The sequence below is a fragment of the Mustela nivalis genome (assembly GCF_964662115.1).
Source record: "Mustela nivalis genome assembly, chromosome: 4".
NCBI lineage: Eukaryota > Metazoa > Chordata > Mammalia > Carnivora > Mustelidae > Mustela > Mustela nivalis.
The window spans coordinates 26,530,121-26,554,229 of NC_139023.1; the positions used below are offsets into that span (position 1 = coordinate 26,530,121).

A 24,109-nucleotide genomic window follows, 5' to 3' on the forward strand; every position below is an offset into this window, starting at 1 on the left:
CCTTGAGTCTACTTAAATACATTGGTGTTTACGTAATCCATCTGGAATCCTAGAGCTCATCATTCGAAGCTGTATGGTTGCTATTTGGATAGTCCTATCCTCCGTGCATTGCAGACTGTCTCTCTCTAGTGTCTCTTCCCTCCGTGTCGCAGGGGAATATGCACACTGTCACTGTGGCAAGAGGCCAGAACCTGGAAGATGAAAGGGCGAAGGTTTCCAGGGGCAGGGAGGCTCCAAGGGCAGATGGGTGGAGCTTTAAAGGCTCAGGTCTAAATCCCCACCCACCTGGCTGTATCCAGACAGAGACCCATTTGAGAACTACCCAAGGACCAGAAGGTATGCCTTAGAAACTGTTACTGTTGTTGTGTTCTTCCTATACCTTATCAAACATACCTTCTGCTTTCTTCTAATTGTTTTAACTTCCCTTTTATAGAAGAATGGCCTCTTGGTTTCTGTTGTACTTTCTGTTTTTTCTAGAGCCTTCCTATCTCACTCTCTGACACACACACCTCCAGTATCTCGGCTTCCTCATACTTAGGCTTGAATGTGTCCATTTAAAGACTGACATTTTACCTAATTGTTTTCCAGTTTCCTTAGAAAGTTTTTCTAGAGTTCTCAGGAGTTCTTTACCTAGTACATGAAAGTCTGTATACAGTACGCATAATTTTTCTTTACAAATCAGTGTCTTTCATTTTAAGACAAAGTTATCTAGCTTTTTGAACTCAAATTTATTAGTTAACATATAAACCTCAACTTAAAAAGAACCAGGTCAGTGAAAATTTTTAACATGCTCCCAATAAGTATTTGTCACTCATATGCTTCTCTTCAGTACTGCAGAATAAGGTGCCTGTGAATGACCGTGTTCTGGGATTGCTCATATTGTTACATTCACAAGGTCTACAATTGCATTTATAATGATTGCGGCTTTGAATATAGAGACAAATATCCTTCTGGCTGGACAAGTTAATTCAATGTCTGGTATTGTGTAAGAAGTACGCCATCAAAATAAATCACTGCTCCATGCTGTAGGGCACCGTTACGGTTCGTGGACACATGTACCTCGATTTAGGTGCCCTTTAAAATGTAGGAGAGTTGACCTTGTATAAAACCAAAGTTTAAAAGTTACATGTTCCATTTCATTCACTCCATGCACTTATTTATCCAAACAGCATAGCCTTGGGACAGACTACAGACTATTGAAAATATAAAACATGGGGAGAAGGGAGAGGAATTATATATATATATATATATATATATATATATATATGTAGTTCTTCTAGTCATAAAAAAAAAAGTCTCTTGTGAATGGATCTCTCTCTCTTTCTCTCTCTCTATATATATACACACACACACATCTATATTTGGAAATATGTGAAATATATATATTTGGAAAACATGGCCCTTCTGGGAACTTACAGTCTTTTGGGGAGTTTACTATCCATTTTCTTTGAAAATTTTTGTGTATACACATTTAGCCATTGTAGATACTTACTTTAAAATTGTCAATTGCTTCTCAAACTTTGATGAAAATGATACTTGATATTTATGTATCTCATTAAATCCTGATGGTGCTGATGCAGAACATCATTTTTATAACCCATTTTGCTTATGTTGTGTCTAAATAATTTCAAAATTTAAAGTCACAAAAAATGTAAATTTAATTTAATTTTTTAAAAAATCAAGAGTCTCCTTTGTGAGTTGAACTTGCCCTTCATATAGTTCATAGTTTAGTGTAACTGGATGGCTTGTCACTCACATAATAAACCACATAGCTGATTACAGGTTGTAGATAAGCATAATAGACTTTGCTCAGTACTAATGACCAGCAAAAAAACAGAAGTCTTTAATTTTGGTAGATTTTCCTCCAAAGCAGACTGCACGGTGAGTGTACTTGGAATAACAGACACAGAGGTGAGGACCAAGTGAATATTTTCTAGAAAATCAGAGGAGTTATTTCTTTAAATTGTGACATAAATGTAATTGCATACTATAGCTTTACCATTTTGTTAAAGCCTTTGAGAGAGAGAGAGAGAGAAATCGAGTGTGGTTGGGGTGGGGAGGAGGGAGAAGAAGCAGCAGACTCCGAGCTGGGATTGGGACCTGAGCCTAAAGCAGACACTTAACCGAACTACCAGGCAGACACTTAACCTGAACTACCCAGGCACCCCATAGCTTTACCATTTTTAAGCTACATTTGAATGCCCCAAGTTCTAAGAAATCAAATGCACTTAAATTGACAATCAAGGCAAAATAATTTTCCTAAACCTTAAATTGAAAATTGAATTTTCTGCTTCTTCGATGTTAATTGTCACATACATTATTTTGAATAAGGCCATTCATTTTCCTTTCTCTAGGCATTATGAAAAACCTACATTTCCGAGTCCTAACAATGCTAACAGGTCTTTATTTTACTGGAACAATGACAAACCCATCCAGAAAAGGCAGTATTTTATTCAGTTCAGAGTGTCAATGGAATGGACATCTTCTGACAAACTGTTCTTTTACTGGAAAGCACGATACCCGTGCGGACATGCCCCGGGCAGCGGCCACACTGGATGCAAGTGCCAGTTTCCTTCGGGATCTCGTACAGTCTCGCGTGAGAAAAGACTGGAATATAAAACATCTGGACCTCAGTAACAATCACATATCGAACATCAGCTTAAGCCCTCTTGCACACTTCCACACTTTGGAAATACTAAACCTCAGCAACGGTTCCATTCGCTCGCTCTCTCTGGATCTACCCAGTGCCAAGTCCTCATGGGGGAAATGCCACAGAAGCAGCGGCAGGCATGGGCTTCCGTTTCTAAAGTTGTTAATTCTTCAAAGAAACAAACTCACTGACATTCCCAAGGGTAAGTACGATTTTAAGAGATGGGCTAGCCCCGAGAAACAAGGAGATGTTCTATGCCTGTAAGAATCCCATGTTTGTTGTCAGTTTTGAGGAAATTGCTAAAAGTAAAGCAATTTCATCAGGACAGATAAATGAGTTTCTTAGCGGAATTTCAAGTTAAAATATGTGGAATTCATAGCCAATGCAATTGAATCTCTCATCATTATAACTTACATTAATGTAATAGAGCTTTGTTGAGAGAAAGTAGGAAGTATTTAAGTGCTAAATAATCATGACTTAAGATTATCTACATTGATTATCATATATTTGTTATTAAATATAGGAAGTACTAAGAAATAACTAGTTTATATGTTTTCAGTGTATAGCACAATTCCAATTAAGTATGTTGCCATATTTATAATTTTTGTTTTCTTAGAATACGTTTTGTATCAGCTTGGAGGACAATGGTGTCCTCCAAGTGTAGATGAGAAATATGCTAATGTTGTATGATCACTATGTAAACTTTCTCATTATCAAATCAAAATCAGAATTCTTTATCCTGGTTTCTAACAGGATACTCCACATATCCTGTTGTTTAATAAATTCTCATGGCTTCTGGCATTCAGTAATCCACATGTTGGACCTCCTTAACTAATCACCAATATTTTATTAAGAAAACATATCAGATTCATAATCTGCAACTTCCTTTGCCTTTTTTAATACCCAGGAGTGCCAGACAATTTCCTTTCCTTGTTTATTTTTAGTCTTGGTCACTATTTGCTAAGTACTTACCTTATATGAGACATTCTGCTAGAAAAAGAAAATGTAAGGATATTGTCTTTTTTTCTCCATCCCAAGTTATGCATATTTCATTTTTTTCTTATTTTCCATTCTTTCCTTTCATATCTTATTGTTTTGCTTTTTCCCCAGCCTTTGGTCTTGTTTGAAGCATCATTTTGGCAATAGCCTGCCAGGTGAAGGAATGACTATCCCAGTCATCAGATCAACAGAATTATGTGGGAAAGGGAAGAGTCTTCCCTCCCTAAGCTTTTTCATAAAAGCAATGTGCAGGATTTTCAGTGTGAAGTATAAACTAATTGCACCTTATTTTATAATTTTTATTGTATTCTTATTTTTAAAACCCTGCTATTTGTAGAACATTAGTAATTAAAAAAAAAAAATTTAAAGGAGAAAACTTTTAAGTCCTTCATGTTATACAGTTGACCTTGGTACAGATCTACTTATATATGGATTTCTTTTTATAAGTACTACAGAACACTGTAAATATATTTTCTCTTCCTTACAATTTTCTTAATAACATCTACAGTATATAATACATACAACATACAACATATTTGTTAATTGACTTTGTTATGGGCAAGGCTTCCAGTCAAAAGCAGGCTTTTAGTAGTTAGGGGGAGCTAAAGTTATATATAAATTTTTTACTGTGCAGGGGATCAGCACCCCTCCATCCTGTGTTGTTCAAGGATCAACTGTATTTTTTTTTTAAGTCTATTCCTCATGCCTATGTACATATTTTTCTTTCAAAATTGGAGCATACTTTCCATAATATTTCATAATTTGTATTTTCATGTCACAGTCCATTTTGAACATCTTTCTATAATTAAGCAATCTCATAAATAGTATTTTATATTATTGAATAGCTTTGATATATACATACATTATAACTGGGTTAATCAAACAACATTTAGACTACTGCCACTTTTTTGCTATAACTCTGTGATGATCATCATGGTAGCTACACATATGCATATGATATAACATAATTTTAACTAGTATGGTAGATGTGAATTTCAATCCATAAGTTCAAGTGTACTAGAGAAATAACCTTCTGATGTCTATACCCCAACATAATTTCTGATTCTGAGCTCGCATTCTAGTAGACTCAGTTAGGGATGGGGTGTGAGTGCTTGTACTTAGTATCAGTCTTCCATTAGCTTTCCTCTGTTTTTCCCCAAATTTGTACCACAGCTCTAGAATCTTATACCCTGACAAGGCATCAAAGTGCATGTGCATGTGCATGTCTCTGTGTGTGTGTGGGCACGCGCACACACGCATGTCTGTGTGCGCGTCTCTCTCCGTCCACGTGTGTCCCCTACCAACCCTGCCAGCCAGAGAACATTTCTTTTCAGTTTTTTAGTTCGAAGAAAATTCTTCACATTTTTTTGTTTCTTCAAAACGCTCTGTCTAGATCTAGAAATTCCTTTCGTCTAAAGGTTTAGGCCTTTGGAAACAAAAGCCAGAAAGACTTGTAGACTCCTCTGTTTTCTGCCTTGCCCTGTGCCTCCCCTGGCGTAGTTTACACAGAGCCTCCTTTTTGGTTGAATGGGGAGAAATGGAAAAAGAGACATAGAGATAAAAGAGCAATATGTCAAAATAATCTCCCATCACTTAACTTCTCTCCTTAAGGCAGATGTCTTCCCCAGAGCTAATTGGAGGTCAGAGGGACTACAATACCATTTAAGGACCAAACACCCCTATCCTATAAAATACATATACAACCCCATCTTTCTTTTCCAAGTTGAATTTCTGCCTCCCCAAAAGATCAGAAAAAATGTTACACTTACAAAGGAGAAGAAAAGGTGATGAGCCAGTCATGTATCTGAAACTCTATTAGAACTCTAGCAGACGAAACCGTAGAGAGATGAATGAAACTAGTTGATAGTGGGAGGCCAATGTAAGCTCTGAATCTAACTGGATATAATTCAGAGTTCTTTTATCCATAGCATGTTGTGACTTGAATTATTTTCCTCTAATCGCCCCATCCTTCAGCTGAGCCCGCCTGTAACATCCCTTTGCAATTCTACGATTCTGTGACCGTCGCTCAGTCACCCTGACTTTGAAATCCCATTTTGGAGGGGGAAAGCCGGTAAAAGAAAGGGCGATGCTGCCGGGAGTACCTTTCTATTTCGGACCCTCCCTTTGTTCTTTGATTCCTTTGTTCTAAGCCTGTGTAAAGGCAGCATCTGGGGGCCCCTGGCTGGCTCAGTCGGTACAGCATGCTGCTAATTATCTTGAGTTTGAGCCCCACATTGGGGGTACAGTTTACTTTAAAAAAATTTTTGTTACAAAGGTAACATATTGATAATATAATATTTACTCATAGAATTGTAGTGAGGATTCAAGGAAAAATGTATTTCTTTTTTTTTTTTTAAGATTTTATTTATTTATTTATTTGACAGACAGAGATCACAAATAGGCAGAGAGGCCTACAGAGAGAGGGGGGGAAGCAGGCTCCCCGCTGAGCAGAGACCCCCCGCAATGCGGGGCTCGATCCCAGGACCCTGAGATCATGACCTGAGCCGAAGGCAGAGGCTTAACCCACTGAACCACCCAGGCGCCCCAGAAAAATGTATTTCAAGAACCTACTGGAACATGGCCTTTGGCATAGTAAATGGTAGCTATTAAAATATGGGAAAAGTACTTTGTATACATGTATAGTACTTTGCAAATATTAGTTATTTTTTTCTGTCTTGGCACAAACTGAGAATAGCAGTCTATTTAGAAACAAATTATCAATTCGGTTTTGTCTGAATCTCAAGTTATCTTCTAAAATGTTCAATAACTATTGCAGTGTGGAAGGCCTGGCCCACATAATTCATGAGCTGAGACTCACTTGTGTCTGCCTGTTTATAGAAGTGCTTGCGTTCATCGAAAATAATAATAAATCAGAGATTCTCACAAAGTAGCAATCAAACAACCGGCCTTGTAACACATGTGTGCTTTTTTAAAAAAATTTTTATAAACATATAATGTATTATTAGCCCTGGGGGTACAGGTCTATGAATCGCCATAACAGTCACCATAGCACATACCCTCCCCAATGTCCATAACCCCACCCCACATGTGTGCTTTTATAAATCCTGTCTCACGTCTTCAAGCGGTGACAGCTTACAGAATCCATGAAAAGTCGCTTTCACTCGGGAAAACCCACCTTTGCAGGAGCAGAAGCTCACACTGACTCACCCAGACTCAACTGATCCCCTGTCATCAGAGTCAGCTGTGATGTCACCAACAAGCTTCCCGTTGGGGAAACACCCAAGAGAAGTGCCAGCCAATGCAATTTAACTTTCTGATTCAATTCCACCTTGCTCCCAGATCTTTGGAGTACAGTGTTAATAGCAGAAAAATCAGTTTTCAAACAATGGGATCAATCTCCAGTTCAGCTATCCCACAAGCAGTATTTTGGAGTGCCCATAGAGTACCTGGAAATGCAGAAGGACCAACATCTTCCTGGGATTCCAATTAGGTTGATAGACCAAAAACTTAACACATTAAGTTCTGGAAACCAAGAGATAAATGTGTTAAAATGAGACAAAATAATACCTGTCTTTTGAAACTGGTGGAGGGAAAAAAACAAAAAACAAAAAAACAAAAAAAAAACATAACTAGTGTATGGTAAAAACAAAAGTATGTTATAATCTATTTCATATTTCTTCCCGATTGCTGTTGAATTATGGAAATACCAATAAGCTGTATTTTCAAAACCGGGTCAGGTTCTAAAATAGCCACATGAATGTATGTCAGTAAGCTAAGAGGGCCCGGTGTTTGGCTCACCTATATAAAACTGACCACCTTGAGGGCTGACCTAATGAATAAAATATCTTGTCTAAGACCATTTCAGACTCTTTCAATTCTCAATACTCTTTGAACTTAAAGCCATAACTCCCTGAATATCATTGTTCTATGTTATCAGATTATCACTCTTAGGAGAGCATTAAGAAGTTCATAGTCCAGGGGCGCCTGGGTGGCTCAGTGGGTTAAGCCTCTGCCTTCAGCCCAGGTCATGATCCCAGAGTCCTGGGATCAAGCTCCGAGTCAGGCTCTCTGCTCAGCAGGGAGCCTGCTTCCCTTCCTCTCTCTCTGTCTGCCTCTCTGCCTACTTGTGATCTGTTTGTCAAATAAATAAATAAAATCTTAAAAAAAAAAAAAAAGAAGTTCATAGTCCAAAGGAACATTCCTAAGGCAATTTAGTGTCTGGGTGTACCCTCTATGGCCTTTCTTCTAAGAGACACTGAGACAATTTCTTAGAAATAATAAAAATGCCTCTGGCTGCTTAAATGCAAAAACTAATCAGATTCCTGCCTCCTCTGGCTTGTGTGATCATCGGAAAACAGTTCAATAAATAATTCCTTCTCCACAAAAGTGCCTCCATATTTTCCTCCCGATGTTCAACTCCCCTCTCTGGAAACATACAATCTACCTTCCGATGGCCACGCCCCAGCTGCCACTGCCTCTCCCAACTTCTTTTGTTCACTTGAGTACCCTCTCAACATTGATTCGCCATGCAAAATTTTTAAAAGAACACATTTCCCCATTGAGAAATGCACCCAAGTACTGTGGAAAATTTGCTCAAATTTCCCAACCCTACTCTGGGAGACCCTAAGCGAACAATGTCATTTATAGGACCCCACCAGTTCTCTTAATAGAATTAAACCTTAATTCTCTGAAATTGGAAATAGATGGAAATTTTTCAGGTAGGAGCTATAACTGAACTTAACCGTCTTAATTCTTTTTTTTTTTTTTTAAGATTTTATTTATTTATCAGAGAGAGAGAGAGCAAGCACAGGCAGACAGAGTGGTAGGCAGAGGCAGAGGGAGAAGCAGGCTCCCTGCTAGCAAGGAGCCCGATGTGTGGGACTCGATCCCAGGATGCTGGGATCATGACCTGAGCTGAAGGCAGCTGCTCAACCAACTGAGCCACCCTGGCGTCCCAACAGTCTGAATTCTTATCTGCAGAGTTTACCTTCCTCTTGGGGATCTTAGCTTGATATTATGAAGGGAGTCAAATAAGGGGGTATCCTTGTAACTCTCTGCCTTCAAAGTCCCTATTCCCACCCCCACCCCCACTCCCGCCAACCCATGCTTAGGATGTTCTGGTCCCATTCTTCTTATTTACCCTTATACCTCTTATATTACTCTATTTACCTGTTAACTGATCTTAAACAAGACACTTAACCTATACAAAGCTGCCTGGTTCTTATTTTTAACTGAGGATGATGGCGTATACGGGGAGGTTATGAGGGTTAGCGACAGTGCTTGTAAAAACTTTAACGCGTAGAGTGATGATACATGTGAAACATTTCTCACAGCATCTGGTACGTAACAGGTGCTCGAACAATGTCAGCTCCCTCTAGTGCCTTTTGATCATCCTGAGTCTCTCATTCTCTGTTCCCCATCCCAGTCTTTGCTGTGATGGTCATTTCTGTGATCTGAGGTACAGTGGGTGATTTCCATTCTCTTTCTGCAAAAGTTCAGAGTTCATGTGAAGTTCAGAATACCCATCAACTATCTTGTTGTTGGTCAGACTTCTGGAAGTCTGAACATTCTCAGAGGCCCCTGCTCGTCTGTCTATGCACTCTTTGATCTGTCCTTTGACTCACTGAACCACACTGACCCATGAGACCATCACCGCTGTTGGATAATGAACTGGCTGCATCCCCAAAGCTCCTCATGCCCTTTATGATTTATCCTTCCCACCCATCCTCTCCCTTCAGGAACCAATGACCTCCTTCCCGATACTATATATTAGTTTGTATTTTCCATAAGTTTATATTCATGCAATTATATTATATGGGTTTTTTTGGTATAGCTCCTTGCATTCAGCATAATTACTTTGAGATTCATCCATGGCATTGTATGTATTAAAAGTTCATTCCTTTTCATTGCCAGAATTCATTGCATGGATATACATTTACCTGTTTGTGGGCACATTGGCTATCTTTTTTGGTTATTATAAATAAAACTGATAGCTAAAGGGATGGAGAAATATAAACCATTAAATGTTCCTGGGTGGCTCCACTGGTTAAGGGTCTGCCTCTGGCTCAGGTCATGATCCCAGGGTCCTGGGATCAAGCCCTGAATCGGGCTCCCTGCTCAGCAAGGAGCCTGCTTCTCCCTCTGCCTCTGCTGCTCCCCCTGCTTGTGCTTTCTTGCTCTCGCTCTCTCTCTCTCTCTCTCTCTATTTCCCTCTCTGTCAAATAAAATCATTAAAAAATGATAAACCATTAGATAAACACTAGCCAAAAGAAAAGTGGAGTGACTATATTAATTTCAGACAAAGGAGACTTTAGAACAAGAAAACTATCAGGGATAAATAAAGCACTATATAAAGGGGATAAAGGGTCCAATTCTTGAAGAAGATGGAATAATTTTAAATGTGAATGTGCCTAACAACAGAGTGTCAAAATATGTGAGGAAAAACTGACGACTGAAAAGAAAATTTTAAAAATCCACTATAGTTGGAAACTTGCAGCACTCCCCTGCCAGTTGATAGATTAAGCCGGCAGGTAATCAGTAAGGATGTAGTTGACTTGAATATCACTATCAGTCAACTTGATTCAACTGGCATGTATGGGATACTCCCTCCAACAATAGTAGAATATACATTTTTTTCCACTGTACATGAAACATTTACCAAGACAGACCACATTCTGGGCCCATAAAGCACAACTTAACAAACTTGAATAAAAAACAGAAAGCATGCAAAGTATGTTCACAGATTACAATGGAATTAAACTGGAAATCAGCAGCAGAAAGCTACAAACCCCTCAAATCCCTGGAACTTAAACAACACATTTCTAGATAACACATGTGTCACAGGAGAAGTCTCAAGAGGGATTTGAAAATATTTTAAGCTAAGTGAAAATGAAAATTCAGTCTATCAAAATTTGTGAGATATGGCAAAAGCAGCAGTTCAAGGGAAATGTATAGCATTAAAAGCATCCACTGGAAGAGAAGTCTAAAATCAAAAACATAAGTTTCCACCTTGAGAAATTAAGTAAGAGCCATGTGTGCCTAAAGCAAGCAGAAGAAAAGAAATAATAGAAATTGCAGAAGTAATCGATGAAATTTAAAACAGGAGAAACAATGGATAAAATCAACGAAGCCAAAATGTGTTTCTTTGAAAAAATAAAATAAAATTGATAATTCTCTAAACCAACCAAGCCAAACTAACCAAGAAAAAAAACTTAAGAAGACACAAACTGCCAGTATCAGAGATGAGAGAGGGATTATTGCTACTGTTCCTATCAACGTCAAAAGAATAATGAAACAAAGTCTTTGTGGTGATACATGCTTTCATTTCTCTTGGGTAAATTACCTAGGCAGACAAGGCCTGAGTTGTATGTCAAGTAGATGTTTAACTTTTGAAGAAATTGCCAGTGTTGTATGCAGTGGTTGTATCATTTTAAATCCCCACCAGCACTGTGTAAGGATTTCAGTTGTCCTACATCCTTACCCATACCAGGTATGGGCCATCTTTTTAATTTTAGCCATATATCATTGTGGTTTTAATTTGGATTTCCCTAGTGACTATTGATATTGAATATCTTTCTGTGCGCTTATTTGCCATCCGTTCTGTCTCTAATGATGTATATAAATCTTTGGCCAGTGTCTATTTTTTTTTTTTAATTACTGAGTTTTGAGTGTTCTTCATCTCTTCTGCATACAAGACTTTTCACAGATATGGGATTTGTAAATATTTTCTCTCCCAGTCTGAGGCTTGAGTAATTTTTTTATTTTAATAATGTCTTTCACAGAGCAGAATTTTAAATTTTTGTGAAATACATTTCATCACTTTGTTAGTTTATAAATTGTGTTTTGGTGTCATATCTAAGAAATCTTTGCTGAATCCAAAGTCACGAAGATTTTTCTATGTTTTCTTCTAGAAGTTTTGTAACTTTACTTTTTTACATTTTATATTTTAGGTTTATGATCTATTTATATTTAGGTTAAAATTTAGGATTTTTAAAAAATATTTTATTTATTTATTTGACAGAGAGAGAGAGACAGAGAATGGGAACACAAGCAGGGGGAGTGAGAGAGGGCAAAGCAGGCTCCCCACCAAAGCAGGGAGCCCAATGCGGGGCTTGATCCCAGGACCTTGGGACCATGACCTGAGCCAAAGGCAGACGCTTAATGACTGAGCCACTCAGGTGCCCTAAAACCTAGGTTTTTACATTAGGTTTATGACAGTTTTAAAATAGTTTTAATTTTTTGTACGTGGTATGAATGACATATAGAAGTTTTTAAAGACGGGCAATTATTCCAACACCATTTATAGAAAAGACTATTTTTTCTATCCTTTTACATGTATCCTGCTCATGTTCCTATATTTAAAGCAGTTTTCTTGTAGGAATTGAATAGATGACTCTTGAATTTTTATCCAAACTGGGAATCTTTGCCTTTTATTTGGTATTTTTAGACTGTTATTTCTATCTATCATCTTGGTATTTTTTCTATTTGTTCCTTCTGTTCTTTGTTCCCCCTTTTATCTTTTTCTGATTTTTTCTGCATTAATTGTGTATCTTTAAAATTAATCCTCTGTAATTATTCAATCCTCTTTAATTAATCTTAAAATTAATCCTCTCTATCTCCTTTGCAGGCTGACTAGCCATACTTTTTTGCTGTTGTGGTGTTATTTTGTGGTTGCTTTGGGATTCGCAATACACATCCTGACATCACAGCCTGTTTTATGTCGTGTTATACTGTTGGCCTGTAACACAAGGAACTTATAACTATATTCTTCCACCTCTTTTCTCCTGGTGTTTGTGCTAGGATTGTCATACACAATACTACATATATATTGACCCATACATATATATTATAAGTCCTACAGTACATGTTTACTATTTTTGCGTGTGTGTGTGTGTGTGTGGTTAAACGGTAACAGCTAAAAGACCTGAGCTTCAATCCCGGCACCACAGCTCCACCTATTAAGACATGGGTTAAGCTCGGGCGCCTGGGTGGCTCAGTAGGTTAAGCCGCTGCCTTCAGCTCAGGTCATGATCTCAGGGTCCTGGTTTCCAGTCCTGCATCGGGCTCTCTGCTCGGCAGGGAGCCTGCTTCCTCCTCTCTCTCTCTCTGCCTGCCTCTCTGCCTACTTGTGATCTCTCTCTGTCAAATAAATAAATAAAATCTTTAAAAAAAAAAAAAAAGACATGGGTTAAGCTCTTAACTTCATTGCACCTAGATTTTGTTGTTGACGAGATGCTAACAATGTCCAGGGCTTTGTGATGATTTAAAGGAGATGTCTGTGAAGTGGTTAGAGCATAAAGAGAGTATACAATTAAACAGTTTTGTTTTGTTTTTTTTAAACCACATTGTTTCTTTTCTTTTCTTTTCTTTTCTTTTCTTTTCTTTTCTTTTCTTTCCTTTTCTTTTCTTTATTTATTTGACAGAGAGAGATCACAGGTAGACAGAGAGGCAGGCAGAGAGAGAGGGGGAAGCAGACCCCCTGCTGAGCAGAGAGCCCGATATGGGGCTCGATCCCAGGACCCTGAGACCATGACCTGAGCTGAAGGCAGACACTTAACCCACTGAGCCACCCAGGTGCCCCTAAACAAGAGTTTTTAAATGATTTCTTCCAGGGTACCTGGGTGGCTCAGTGGGTTAAAGCCTCTGCCTTCAGCTCAGGTCATGATCTCAGGGTCCTGGAATCAAGCCCCACGTCGGACTCTCTGCTCAGTGGGGGGACTACTCCCCCCACCACTACCTGCCTCTCTGCCTACTTGTGATATCTGTCAAATAAATAAATAAAATCTTAAAAAAATAAAATAAAGTAGAATGATTTCTTCCCTCCACTGAACTCCTAGGGTCCGTGTTCCATTCAAATTAAGCAACGAGACATTACAGGAACTGTAAGAGTAGGATGCTGGAGCGTTAGGGCTCGGATAACCAGGAACTTTTTCTCGTGTGTATGTCTTAGCACTCACTCCAACACGAGGATGCTGTGCTCTGTTTGTCCTCAGCACTAAGTGCCTGGCTCCTAATGTTTTGATTGAGTTGTTGTAATGATCTCTTAATCAGTTCAGCTGTTGTGAACATATGATAACATCAGTGTCCGACTATTTACATTAAGTCATCATCTCTGCATAATCAATTTGGTAACGAGTACCTTGCAGACTGTAGACAAGCAATACTCCCTTCTGGAATTGAACCAACCTGTTCTGCTAAGTAGCAGTTGATTGGTGCCCCTATGAGGGGCACCAGGGTGGCTCAGTGGGTCGAGCGTCTGCCTGCGGCTCAGGTCATGATTTCCAGGATCCTGGGATGGAGCCCCACATCGGGCTCCCTGCTCAGCGGGGATTCTGCTTCTCCCTCTGCCTCTGACCCTCTCCTGCTCATGTTCTTTCTCTCTTGCTTGCTCTCTCTCAAATAAATAAATAATATCTTAAAAAAAAAAAAAAACACAAACTGTGAGAACAGAGCAGAAGGGAGTTGGGAAAATGCAGGGCATCCTTATGAGACTCTTGTGGGAAATCGGGTTTGGAATTCGGCTCTGACTGGCACCTACTTCCCAGCCTTTGTGCTCTGTACCAAATGGGCCTCCTGGTTAATCTCTGGATACAAAGACAGAGACTAAAACCCAAGTAAACAATTTTGCCAGAAAACAAAACCTCGCTACGCATATTACCTGTGAAAAATAAGCGAATGCCTAGATGTGTTACGGGACCAACAAGAACTGTGGAGTGTTACTACCACTGACCAATCAGTTCATCTCCCTCCCGGCCTTTTTCCTCTGCTTGCTCAGAACATGTGTATCTGTCTGCGTGCGGCTCTTTTCCCTCCAGGAACGCTGGAATCATACTCTGGGTTGTCCTGCAACCATTCACGTATGCAGAATCCCGGTCTGCTGCGCCACTGAGCCGGCCCTCCACGGACAGCCCCACAGGGTGTCCCCATGGTTTCACCGCGATCAACAATGGTGCAGTGAACATCACCCCCTGGATATTTTAATGTGCTTTTTTCTCTTAACAGGACTTCGGAACCTGAAATCATTACAGAGTCTGGACCTGTCGTTCAATGAGATAACGCAGATCGGTCCCTCGGACCTCCGGAACTGCCCGCGGCTGGAGAACCTCTACTTAAAAAGCAACAAGATATTCAGGATTCATCCAGAAGCCTTCAAGGACCTCAAGAAGTTACAGGTTATAAAGTGACTTTTAGAGGATTTCCAATACGCAGGCAGCTGGACAATTACATTAGAATATTTCTGCCAGAGAGTTTCTCCGCACCCAGGAGTGCTGGCTATTAGTCAAAAACTAGAAGCCTATTTTAAGGCTCAGCCGAAATTGCTGAAGTCTTTCTCTTGCCTCAAAATCAAATGCCTCAGTCATAGACATGAGTTTCACTCGAACATAATACTCAGCCGCAAGAATTGGCACATTATTTTTCTAAATCAAATTAAACCCAACTCCCCATTTCCACTTAGCCGTTGGCAGGAAATTCAATCTCGGTGATCCCCGAGGCTTCCACCCTGAGCTGCAGGGTGGGGTCACAGGTCCCCGGGGCCTGCACAGTCTGGAGCACTTGAGGCCGCTCCTCAGAGCCCCCTCTGGGCGATGCTGAGCAGCCTTGAATGGGACATTGTGGGGCCCTGAAGGCCAGTTGCTTCCAAATCCACATGGGCGTACATAATAGAAATAATCATAATAACAGCCCATACTTGTAGAGTACTTACTACGTGCCTGTCTCTCAGGCACCTTGCAGTAATCTCATAATGTGCTGACAGCTGTGAACGGAAAGGCACCCCCAACCCCCCAACCAAAGCCCTGATGGGGCTTGGCCACTGCAACCCCTGCCTCAAGCTCTCTGCTCCACCCTCCCCACTCTTGGTGATGGGTGGGGGTGGATTACAGTCTCCCTGCGATGCTCCTTTAGAAAGGCCAAAGGGCTTCCAGTGGGACACCTCCTGAGGTCTTAGGGAAAGATTCAGTCCCCCATACCCTCCATCACAGACCCTCACTTTTTACACAGCCCCGCATCATTTCGTAGAAACAAACTGTGAGCCCCGTAGGCAATTTTAGATGCTCTAGTAACTAGATTCAGGAAGTAAAAATAAGCAGGTGAATTTCGTTTAGTAATATATTTTTTAACCCAGTATCCCCAAATATTATCTTTAACCCATGTAACCAATATACAGATCATTAACGAGATATTTTACATTGTTGTTCATGCTAAGACTTCAGAGCCTGACGTATATTATCCGTACCCACAGCCCAGTGGGATGAGTCACATTTCAGTGCTTGAAAGCCGTGTGTGGCTAAAGGGCCATCATACTGGAGAGTATCGACATAGCTGATTTTTCCCAGTTTTATGAAAAGTGTTATGCAAGTATAGATGGGCGACAAAATTCCAGCTACCACCTGTCAGCCGGGTCCCTCCTCTACTGAAAGGAGGTGAGTGAGGCAGCGGTAAGGTCGGTGGGCTCTGGGCTCAGCTGCCCGGGTTGAGACCTACCTAGCTTCTGCCACGTTGCCACCACGCAATCTTGGGCAAGTCACCATGTCTCTCTGTGCCTCAGTTTTCTCAGGTAACGTCATTCCTTTCTGATAGAAGTTCGTGAGATTTCAATGTTTTGATGCACATAACATGTCTTGAATGTACTTGGAATATAGCAAGGTCTTTCTGAATGAAGAATCATATAGTGATCATATAGATCATATAGAGAAATTCGAAAGTGGCCACAGCGCCCCACTCTCTGAACATACAAAACTGTGCCACTTCTTGCTAAAAATCCTTCTAAGCTTTCCCAACAAGGGCTGGCCCCTGCCTGCCTCTCCAGCCTCATTGCCCAAGACACTCCCTTGCTCCCTTGCTTCTTCCTCACTGCTGAAATCATTTAGTTTTAGGTATCGTTCGTTGTTAGTGCCTCATCCTCATAATCTCTTTGAGGATGGACATCGTCATCTGTTTTGCTTTCTAGCACTCAACATATGTCTAATTCATAACGTGTATCTAAAAACACTTGCCGAACAGACGAATGGATAAACTAACGATGCTCATGAATAGGAAGGTCACAAATTACTACCAAGTTGGTCGTCCAAAACCACACACATACTGTCTCACAAAACATTCTGATCTGGGGGGGCAGGAAGCCAGGCAAGGCCCTGGGTCCTTTGCTAAGGGTATTTCAAGGGGCCACAGTCAAGGTGTTGGCCAGGGTTGGAGACTCTCCGAAAGGTCCAGCTGGAGATGGACCCTCTGCCAAGCCAACATGGGTGTAGACAAAAGGCAGGTCCCAGTGGGCTGTGGTACTGAGGGCTCAGTTCCTTCCTGGCTGTCGGCCTCAGCCTGCCCTCAGTCCTGGGCCACATGGGCTTCTCCATCGAGAAAAACATGACAAGCTAACACAATGTCATCATGGGAGTGACATCACATTGTTCTGCCATATTTGCTGGCTTAGAACCAAGTCGTAGGCTCTACCTCCTCTCCATGGGAGGAGATTCCTCAAGGGCATGAATATCAGGAGGCAGGACCATTGGGGACCATCTCTGCCACAGTAATTATCAGAGCAGATGAGAAAAGAGCACTTGGCAGTGCTCCCCAATGCCCCACAAATGAGTTGTTGGATTGCCTGGGAACCGCATTTCACATACTGTATACTGACTGTAAGTGTATTTGTGTGTGCAGTTGCCCTATGTCTGTTATTTCCTACGCATTTTTACCATGCTTCGTAAGTGTTCGGCAGCTCACAGGGAAGAGATGCTACAGGCAAACTAAAAATGTTGTTAGCATAAAGCATTTAGCCCCAAGAAGGTTTTAAATCATCTGCAATTCTCGCCCAGGATCATACCATGTCTCCTTCTCCATTATCCTATCTACGTGTTTGCTGATGGCTCTAAAAACAGGTTTCAGAACCTGATGAAACTATCTGGTACCAGAAAGCTAGAATATCAAAAAATATGTTGATTTTTTTTTTTCTTTTTCAGGAGAATGTATTTAGTCCTTACACTACACTCTGTGTCTTCCCACGTAGGAATCTTTCCAGAAGCCAGATCGATTTTTCAAATCATAAAGTCATCATCGTGTTTTGCTGGAATGAAATAGGTTTCACTGGCATTTCAAATTAGCATTCCTTTTCTTAAGCTTTCCCATTCTTCTTGGATACTGTGATTCGTGTAGCGACATCCGATGCCTCCCAATCTTTCTATAATGCACACCCCTTTCCAGTGATGGTGGATGGCTTTTTCTTTAGGCAAATTAGACTGTTCTGCTTTCATCTTTATTCCTCCTGAATCATTTTATGAGTTTTCTGTCTTTGCTTCAGTTTTGTTTTTGGTTCCATGGTTTGTAATATAAGACGCCGGGATGAACAAAATGCAGATGCACTAAAAGGAAAATCACTGCCTGAAACACACCGGAGTATTCCCTTCAGTTGTTGGGGCGGGGGGGTGGGGGGGGGCTGGTTCATAAGAAAGCTCTTGATCGCAGGCAAGGCCTGGCGAAGCGAAGTAGTTTTTTCTCCCCCAACCCCAAGTCTCCTTCCTTTGGGAACCTTCCTTTGGGAGTCAAGACTGCTTGGTTACTCGGCACTAAAAAGGTTACCCTCACTGCCGCGGTTCCGGGAGAATTCTGATTCTACACGTGGTGGTCTTGGTCATGGTGCTGTTTGTTTGAATCAGCTCTATTTAGGAATTTATGGAACCCAAGATGCCAATGCTGTTTTTTCCCTGGTGTTTATAAAACAATTGACCTGGGTGACATTCAGCCTCTCTGACTTTCATTCATGGCCTACTTTTTTCTTTTTCCCCTTCCAGCACGGTTTCCATTTTCTCTGTTATGATTTTCTGTTCTTCTGCCTACCACCTGGCCCTCCCTAAGCCCCATGCTCCCCGCCCCCTGCTGCCTGCTGCTCCCGGGCCTCCTCCCCCCAGCCCTTCCCTCCCAGGCAGTGGGAGCCCAGGCTCTCCAAGGCAGCATGTTCCAGAGGGAAAGGCATGCAGCCCTGGTGCTGGATTAGATCTCAGCTCTGACACTCCATTCATTCATTCCTTTCTCCTTTACTTACTGAGCACCCGCTGTGCACCAGGCCCCAGTACTAGGGGCTTTGTGGTGTGCACTGTGTGACCCAGCCCAGTTTCCTCCTCTGTGAAAAAGGGGAGGGGAAGGTCAAAGCACCCAGTAGAATGCCTGTTGCACAGCAGCACTCTGCAAACAGTAGCAAGAGCTACACCAGCTACCTTCCCCGCTGTATCCTGTCATGGCCATCGCCAACTCCTGCAGGTCCCTGCCCTCTGTTTCCAGAGCCACTGAAGACTTTTTGTTCCCCAAGTTCTCCCTCATTTCTGATTAGACTAGAAAAATTAGTCATCTGGTATACACCAGTGGCCATAGATGCAGGGAAATGTACTACTACCCTGGAGATAATTGTTGATCCAAAAGATCTCACTTTGCTACGTCTCAACCACAGTTCTTCTGTGTCCTATGTTCTCATGGCCCAGGATCCGTGGTCACTTTCGAGATCACAGTGCTTCCAGAAATTCTAGACCTGGTATCTAATTCTAGACCTTGAAAATCACAGGGAATCTCGATTTTATCTAAAAGTACAAATTACCACTCATAGGAGAGAAGGAAGAGGAAATGACTGGGCATCTGATACAGGCACCATACTGAAAGCTTTCACATGCATCTAACCCTTACGACCACCCTAGAAGGGAGGCTCCTAAAAAGTGAACAGTTTTCTGAGGCTCACAGAGTTGTTAGGGGCAGAGCGGAAATTGAAACTCAGTGTTCCCTAGCTGTCAAATCCGGCCTAAATTCGTATTGCCTCCATAGCAATGTAAGCAATATCTGTAACTATTGTTGATTTTGTCTCTGCACGTCTTCATTCACAGACTGCCCTAAATTTGTTTCTTCTCAAACAGGCTGTAGACCTCAGCAACAATGTTCTGACCGCCATCCTACCCATGATGGTCATTGCTTTGGCACTTCCCCATCTGGAGGTGGACTTGGCCGACAACCCGTGGCAGTGTGACTACAGCGTGGCCGCCTTCCAAAATGTCATCTCTGACTCCTGGAGGAAAACGTGGAATGGCATCTGCAGCGAGTCTGTGGGTAAGTCGGTGGCGCCTCTTCTCCCGGAGATGGTGTCAGCTGAACTGAGAAAAGCACGTGAAATAGTCAGTCTCCTTGGAAACCACGACAGTCCCCTTGAAAGCCAGAGTGTTGATTCGGGCATTTAGTCAGCCACTGGCTGTGTCACAGAAGAGTCACTGGTACCTGTCTCCCTCGGTTCATGAATGATTGTCCTCACGTGGTCAAAGAAACGTAGTTCCAGTGGCTCGGAAATCATTGGATTTGGTCAAAAACAGTAATTTCACAGGGAGACAAAGCCCCAAATGTCACATTTTTTTATCCCAAGTCTTTTTTTTCTTTTAAGATTTCATTTATTTGGGGCACCTGGGTGGCTCAGTGGGTTAAGCTGCTGCCTTCGGCTCAGGTCATGATCTCAGAGTCCTGGGATCGAGTCCCGCATCGGGCTCTCTGCTCAGCAGAGAGCCTGCTTCCCTCTCTCTCTCTGCCTGCCTCTCCATCTACTTGTGATTTCTCTCTGTCAAATAAATAAATAAAATCTTTTAAAAAAAAAGATTTCATTTATTTATTTGAGAGAGTGTGTAAGCAAGAGCACACACAGGAGCAGGGGGAGGGGCAGAGAGAGGGGGAGAAGCAGACTCCCTGCTGAGCAAGGAGCCTGAGGCTGCTGGACCCCAAAATCACAACCTGAGCCGTTCCCAGGACCCCGAGATCATGACCTGAGCTGAAGCCAAGCATCCCAATCCCAATCCTTAACAAATAACTGATCAAAAAAGGAACTTTTAAAATGCGAGACATGATTATTTAAAGGGTTTGCCTCTGAAAACACTATATGTTAACTATACTGGAATTAAAATAAAATAAAATGCATGCTAACCCTATGAAAGTATAATCCTACTTTATATGTGTGTGTCTGTGTGTGTGTGTATATACACAAAACACACATATTTCTAAACTATACTTTTCTTTGATTTATTCCCTGACATTCTCCCAAATTGCTAGACTAGGTCACTAGAGTTGAACATTCTGGAAGACTTTTGTTTGCCATTAACCATCTGGACTAAATCTCTCAACTCCTAACTGGATATGGCCGTGGGGGAGTAGGGTAAAGATTTTTGTAACGAGTCCTAGACTCTATTCCATTCATGATCACAACTGCCACTTAGGTAGAAAAATGGCCATGCTTACCAGGTTCCGAAGAAATCAAGATCACAGAGAAGTCTTTTTTTTTTTTTTCCAAGATTTATTTATGTATTTGAGAGAAAGAGCATGAGGGGGCGGAGGGGCGGAGGGGCAGGGGGAGACTCTTCAAGCAGACTCCCTGCTGGCGCGGAGCCCCACTCAGGGCTGGATTTCCGCACCCACGAGATCATGACCTGAGCCCATCATCGGTCAGTAAAGCTGCTTGCTGTCACGCAGTGTGCCCTTGAGACATAGCCAGGTGAGGGCTGAGGGGGACCCACAGAGCCTTTCCTCCATGTCCGCTCACTGTGTTTCCCCCCCCACCCCGCTTGCAGGGGATGAGGAGGCATACTGGTGGACCCCCCAAAGCAGAAGTTCCAGGGAGACCCACCTTCCTCACCATCCCATGAAGCCTGTGAAAAGCCTCCCGCCCGGCAGAGCCGAGAGGCCCCCGGCAGGTGGGTTTGAGCACTCCGACACCCCAGCAGCGGTGGGCGCCCCGGCCAGCGGGAGGCGCCACCGGCGGTCCAGGTGGGCTAGGAGCCCCAGGGATGTGCCCGCGGCTGGCAGAAAGGGAGCCCCTTCCCAGGACCTCGCCCTGGCCGTCTGCCTGGCTGTGTTTATCACGTTCTTCGTGGCCTTCTGCCTGGGGGCTTTCGCCAGGCCTTTCATTGACAGACTGTGGCACCAGAGATGCAGACGCAAGGGGCCCAGCTCGGACCGCGCGGATAACGCGGATAACGCGGATAACGCATACTGGAATGAGGGCTTCTGCAGCGACATGGAAGCTTCAGGGAAGGCCCAGCACCGGAGGACAGATCGGCCCCTCCAAGAGCCCGCCGGCCCCCGCGCTGCTGTCATCCCCGACGGAGCCACAGGAGAGAGCCGACGGGAGCAGGGCCACCGGCGGAGCGGGGGGCTGGGCAGTGACAGCAGAGGGCCAGGAGGGGAGAAGGATGACCTACTTCTGAGTGAGCATGCGGCCCGTTCCGCTCCCCCAGGACGTCCGAATGCTGATCATAGCCAACGAATTCCAGCAGGACAGGATCACATCCGCAAGGAATATGTTCTCGGGGAAGTAAATTATGCGACTGGGGCCCAGGAAGGTTCTCCCCGCACGCCTCCAGGAGAAATGGCAGCTTCTCTCTCCAAAATGCAAATGCCTGCGAACGCACAGAGGGCTGGAGAGAATGAGCGGTTCCCTTTGGAGTTTTCCAAGGAAATGCAAGGGGGCGGTTACCTGAATTTGCTGGACACACAGCAGCAAAGGCTCCAGGAGACCAGCACTGAGGAAGGGCCTCCTGCCTCCCACAGCGCAGTCCCACTCAGGGACTGGGGAGAGCAGAGCCCTGCGCCACCCATCTTTCCTCCAGGCTGGGGCCATGACCCGCAGGTCACTCCTGCTAACGTGGAACCGGTACAGAAATGGGCTCCTTCGAGCCCTCAGTATACAATGGACTGCAACTACGATTCTGACTCCGATGAAGGGTCTTTATTTACTCTAAGTTCGACAAGTTCGGAGGGTGCAAGAAATGAGACCGAAGAAGAGACTCGCGGCAGGGAGAGCCATGGAGCCAGCGAGCCCCCGGAGGATGGGGACCCAGGGGTGAGGAGGGACCATGTTACATCACTGGAGGATCCTGACGACCATATCCCCTGCCAGAGGATTCTGGAGGAGTGTGAGAATCAGGAGGATTGTTTTGCAAAACCTCTCATTTCTGGTCCAGACTCTGGTTTGTGTGAGACTCATCTGGAAGGTGCCTCTGACACGGATACGCGTGAGGGTCCACGGACCTTGCCTGCATTGCTGGGCGGTAACAGCCCCTCCAGTGATGAGCTCCCAGGCACAGTGCTCGGTGATTATGCCGCAGCTCTCTTATCGGAGACGGTAACATGGCATCACTCACTGAGAGACTTAGAGTTTTTCAATGCAGATGTCATACCACAAACACCGCCATGGTCGGCTGAAGGTCCCTCAGACCCTGACGAGAGCGACAGTCATGAAAGAGACTCAGACGTTTATAAACACGAAGCCTGCCTTCAGGAAGTAAACACAGTTCAACATGATATTCCTCTCAAGATCACTGCAGGTGAAACCTCGCAACCCGCACAACAACATTCGGAAGGGGGCCACAGGAACTCCCACCCGATGGACACTGATGCGAGCCAGGGGTTCGTATGCCCTCTGGAGGACTCGGATTCCAGAAAGGTTAGAAGCCGAACACAGGTGTTACAGTCCAGTAGCCATGAGCCGACTCTCCAGGGTGAAAGAGGAGAGGAGGATTGTGCTGAAAACGGTTCCAGGAGCCAGACACCGTCATTTCAAGAGCCCCCAGATGAACCCAGCTCACCAGGAACACAGGAGCCCGTCGCTGATAGACAGGGGAGTAAATACTCAGAAGCGAACCTGCTGCAGTCAGAAACAGACCATGTTCACATCCACGTTCAAAGGCAGACCCGGGGCCACCTGCGGGGAGCTGGCCTGCTGCACCAGGGCCTGCTCTACTATGATGCGGAACTTGAAAACCAAAGGGAACTCAAGTAACATCTTGCGTTCAGATCGAAGCCCTTAGACAGACCCAGATTTTCCATCTGGGTCTGCTGAACAATCTTCAACACATTCTGCACAGAGAACCGTACAGCTTTCTGGAGGGTGATCACCAAACTATAAAGTGACGTTTAGGGAGGGTTCAGAGGAACTCCATATTTTTTCATAAGTGATGTCAAAAGAGAGACCATTTTGTAGATGGAAATGTAAATTAAAAAATCAGTCTTCCAGAAAAGAAGTGGCATTTTTTGTAAAAAGGAGAAGCTATCCTGCCACTGTCCTTCATTCGCCCTTCCTTGGCGACCTCCAGCCTGGGCTGTCAGGAGCTGTGTTCTCCTCTGTGTATCCACCTGCTGCTCTGGCATTTTCTCCACTTCCTTCCCGACACTCCTTGTCCACCTCGGCGTGCCCTCTCAAAGAGCATTCCTTCTTCACGTTCCGCTCTCCCCGGCCCGCTGCTTCACAACCAGCCCCACACAGACCACGCCCACATATGCCCCATGAGGCCCCGCCTCCCTCCCCAAGTTCCAGACTCCCATTCTCAACCCCAGTAGCGCAAATCCACATAGATCATCCCGGCACCTAAAATTCATCATTTTCCTTTACAAATATGATCTCCCACAGTCTCTTTCTTGTCCAAAAATCTCATGACATCCACCCAGGAAAGAGACTAAACTTGCTGTCTTATCTCTGACTCTCTGTCGTGCGTC

General features: G+C 43.3%; 1 protein-coding gene across 1 annotated transcript; it reads left to right on the forward strand.

The window, feature by feature from the left end:
- The first annotated feature begins 19 nt into the window (after positions 1 to 19).
- LRRC66 (leucine rich repeat containing 66) lies at positions 20 to 23,634 on the forward strand. The gene is made up of 5 exons (XM_082728365.1): positions 20 to 336; positions 2,355 to 2,852; positions 14,612 to 14,781; positions 19,501 to 19,690; positions 21,187 to 23,634. Exons 1-5 carry the CDS (start codon positions 159 to 161, stop codon positions 23,394 to 23,396), a joined length of 3,246 nt encoding a protein of 1,081 aa, XP_082584491.1. The 5' UTR covers positions 20 to 158; the 3' UTR covers positions 23,397 to 23,634.
- The last annotated feature ends 475 nt before the right edge of the window (positions 23,635 to 24,109 follow it).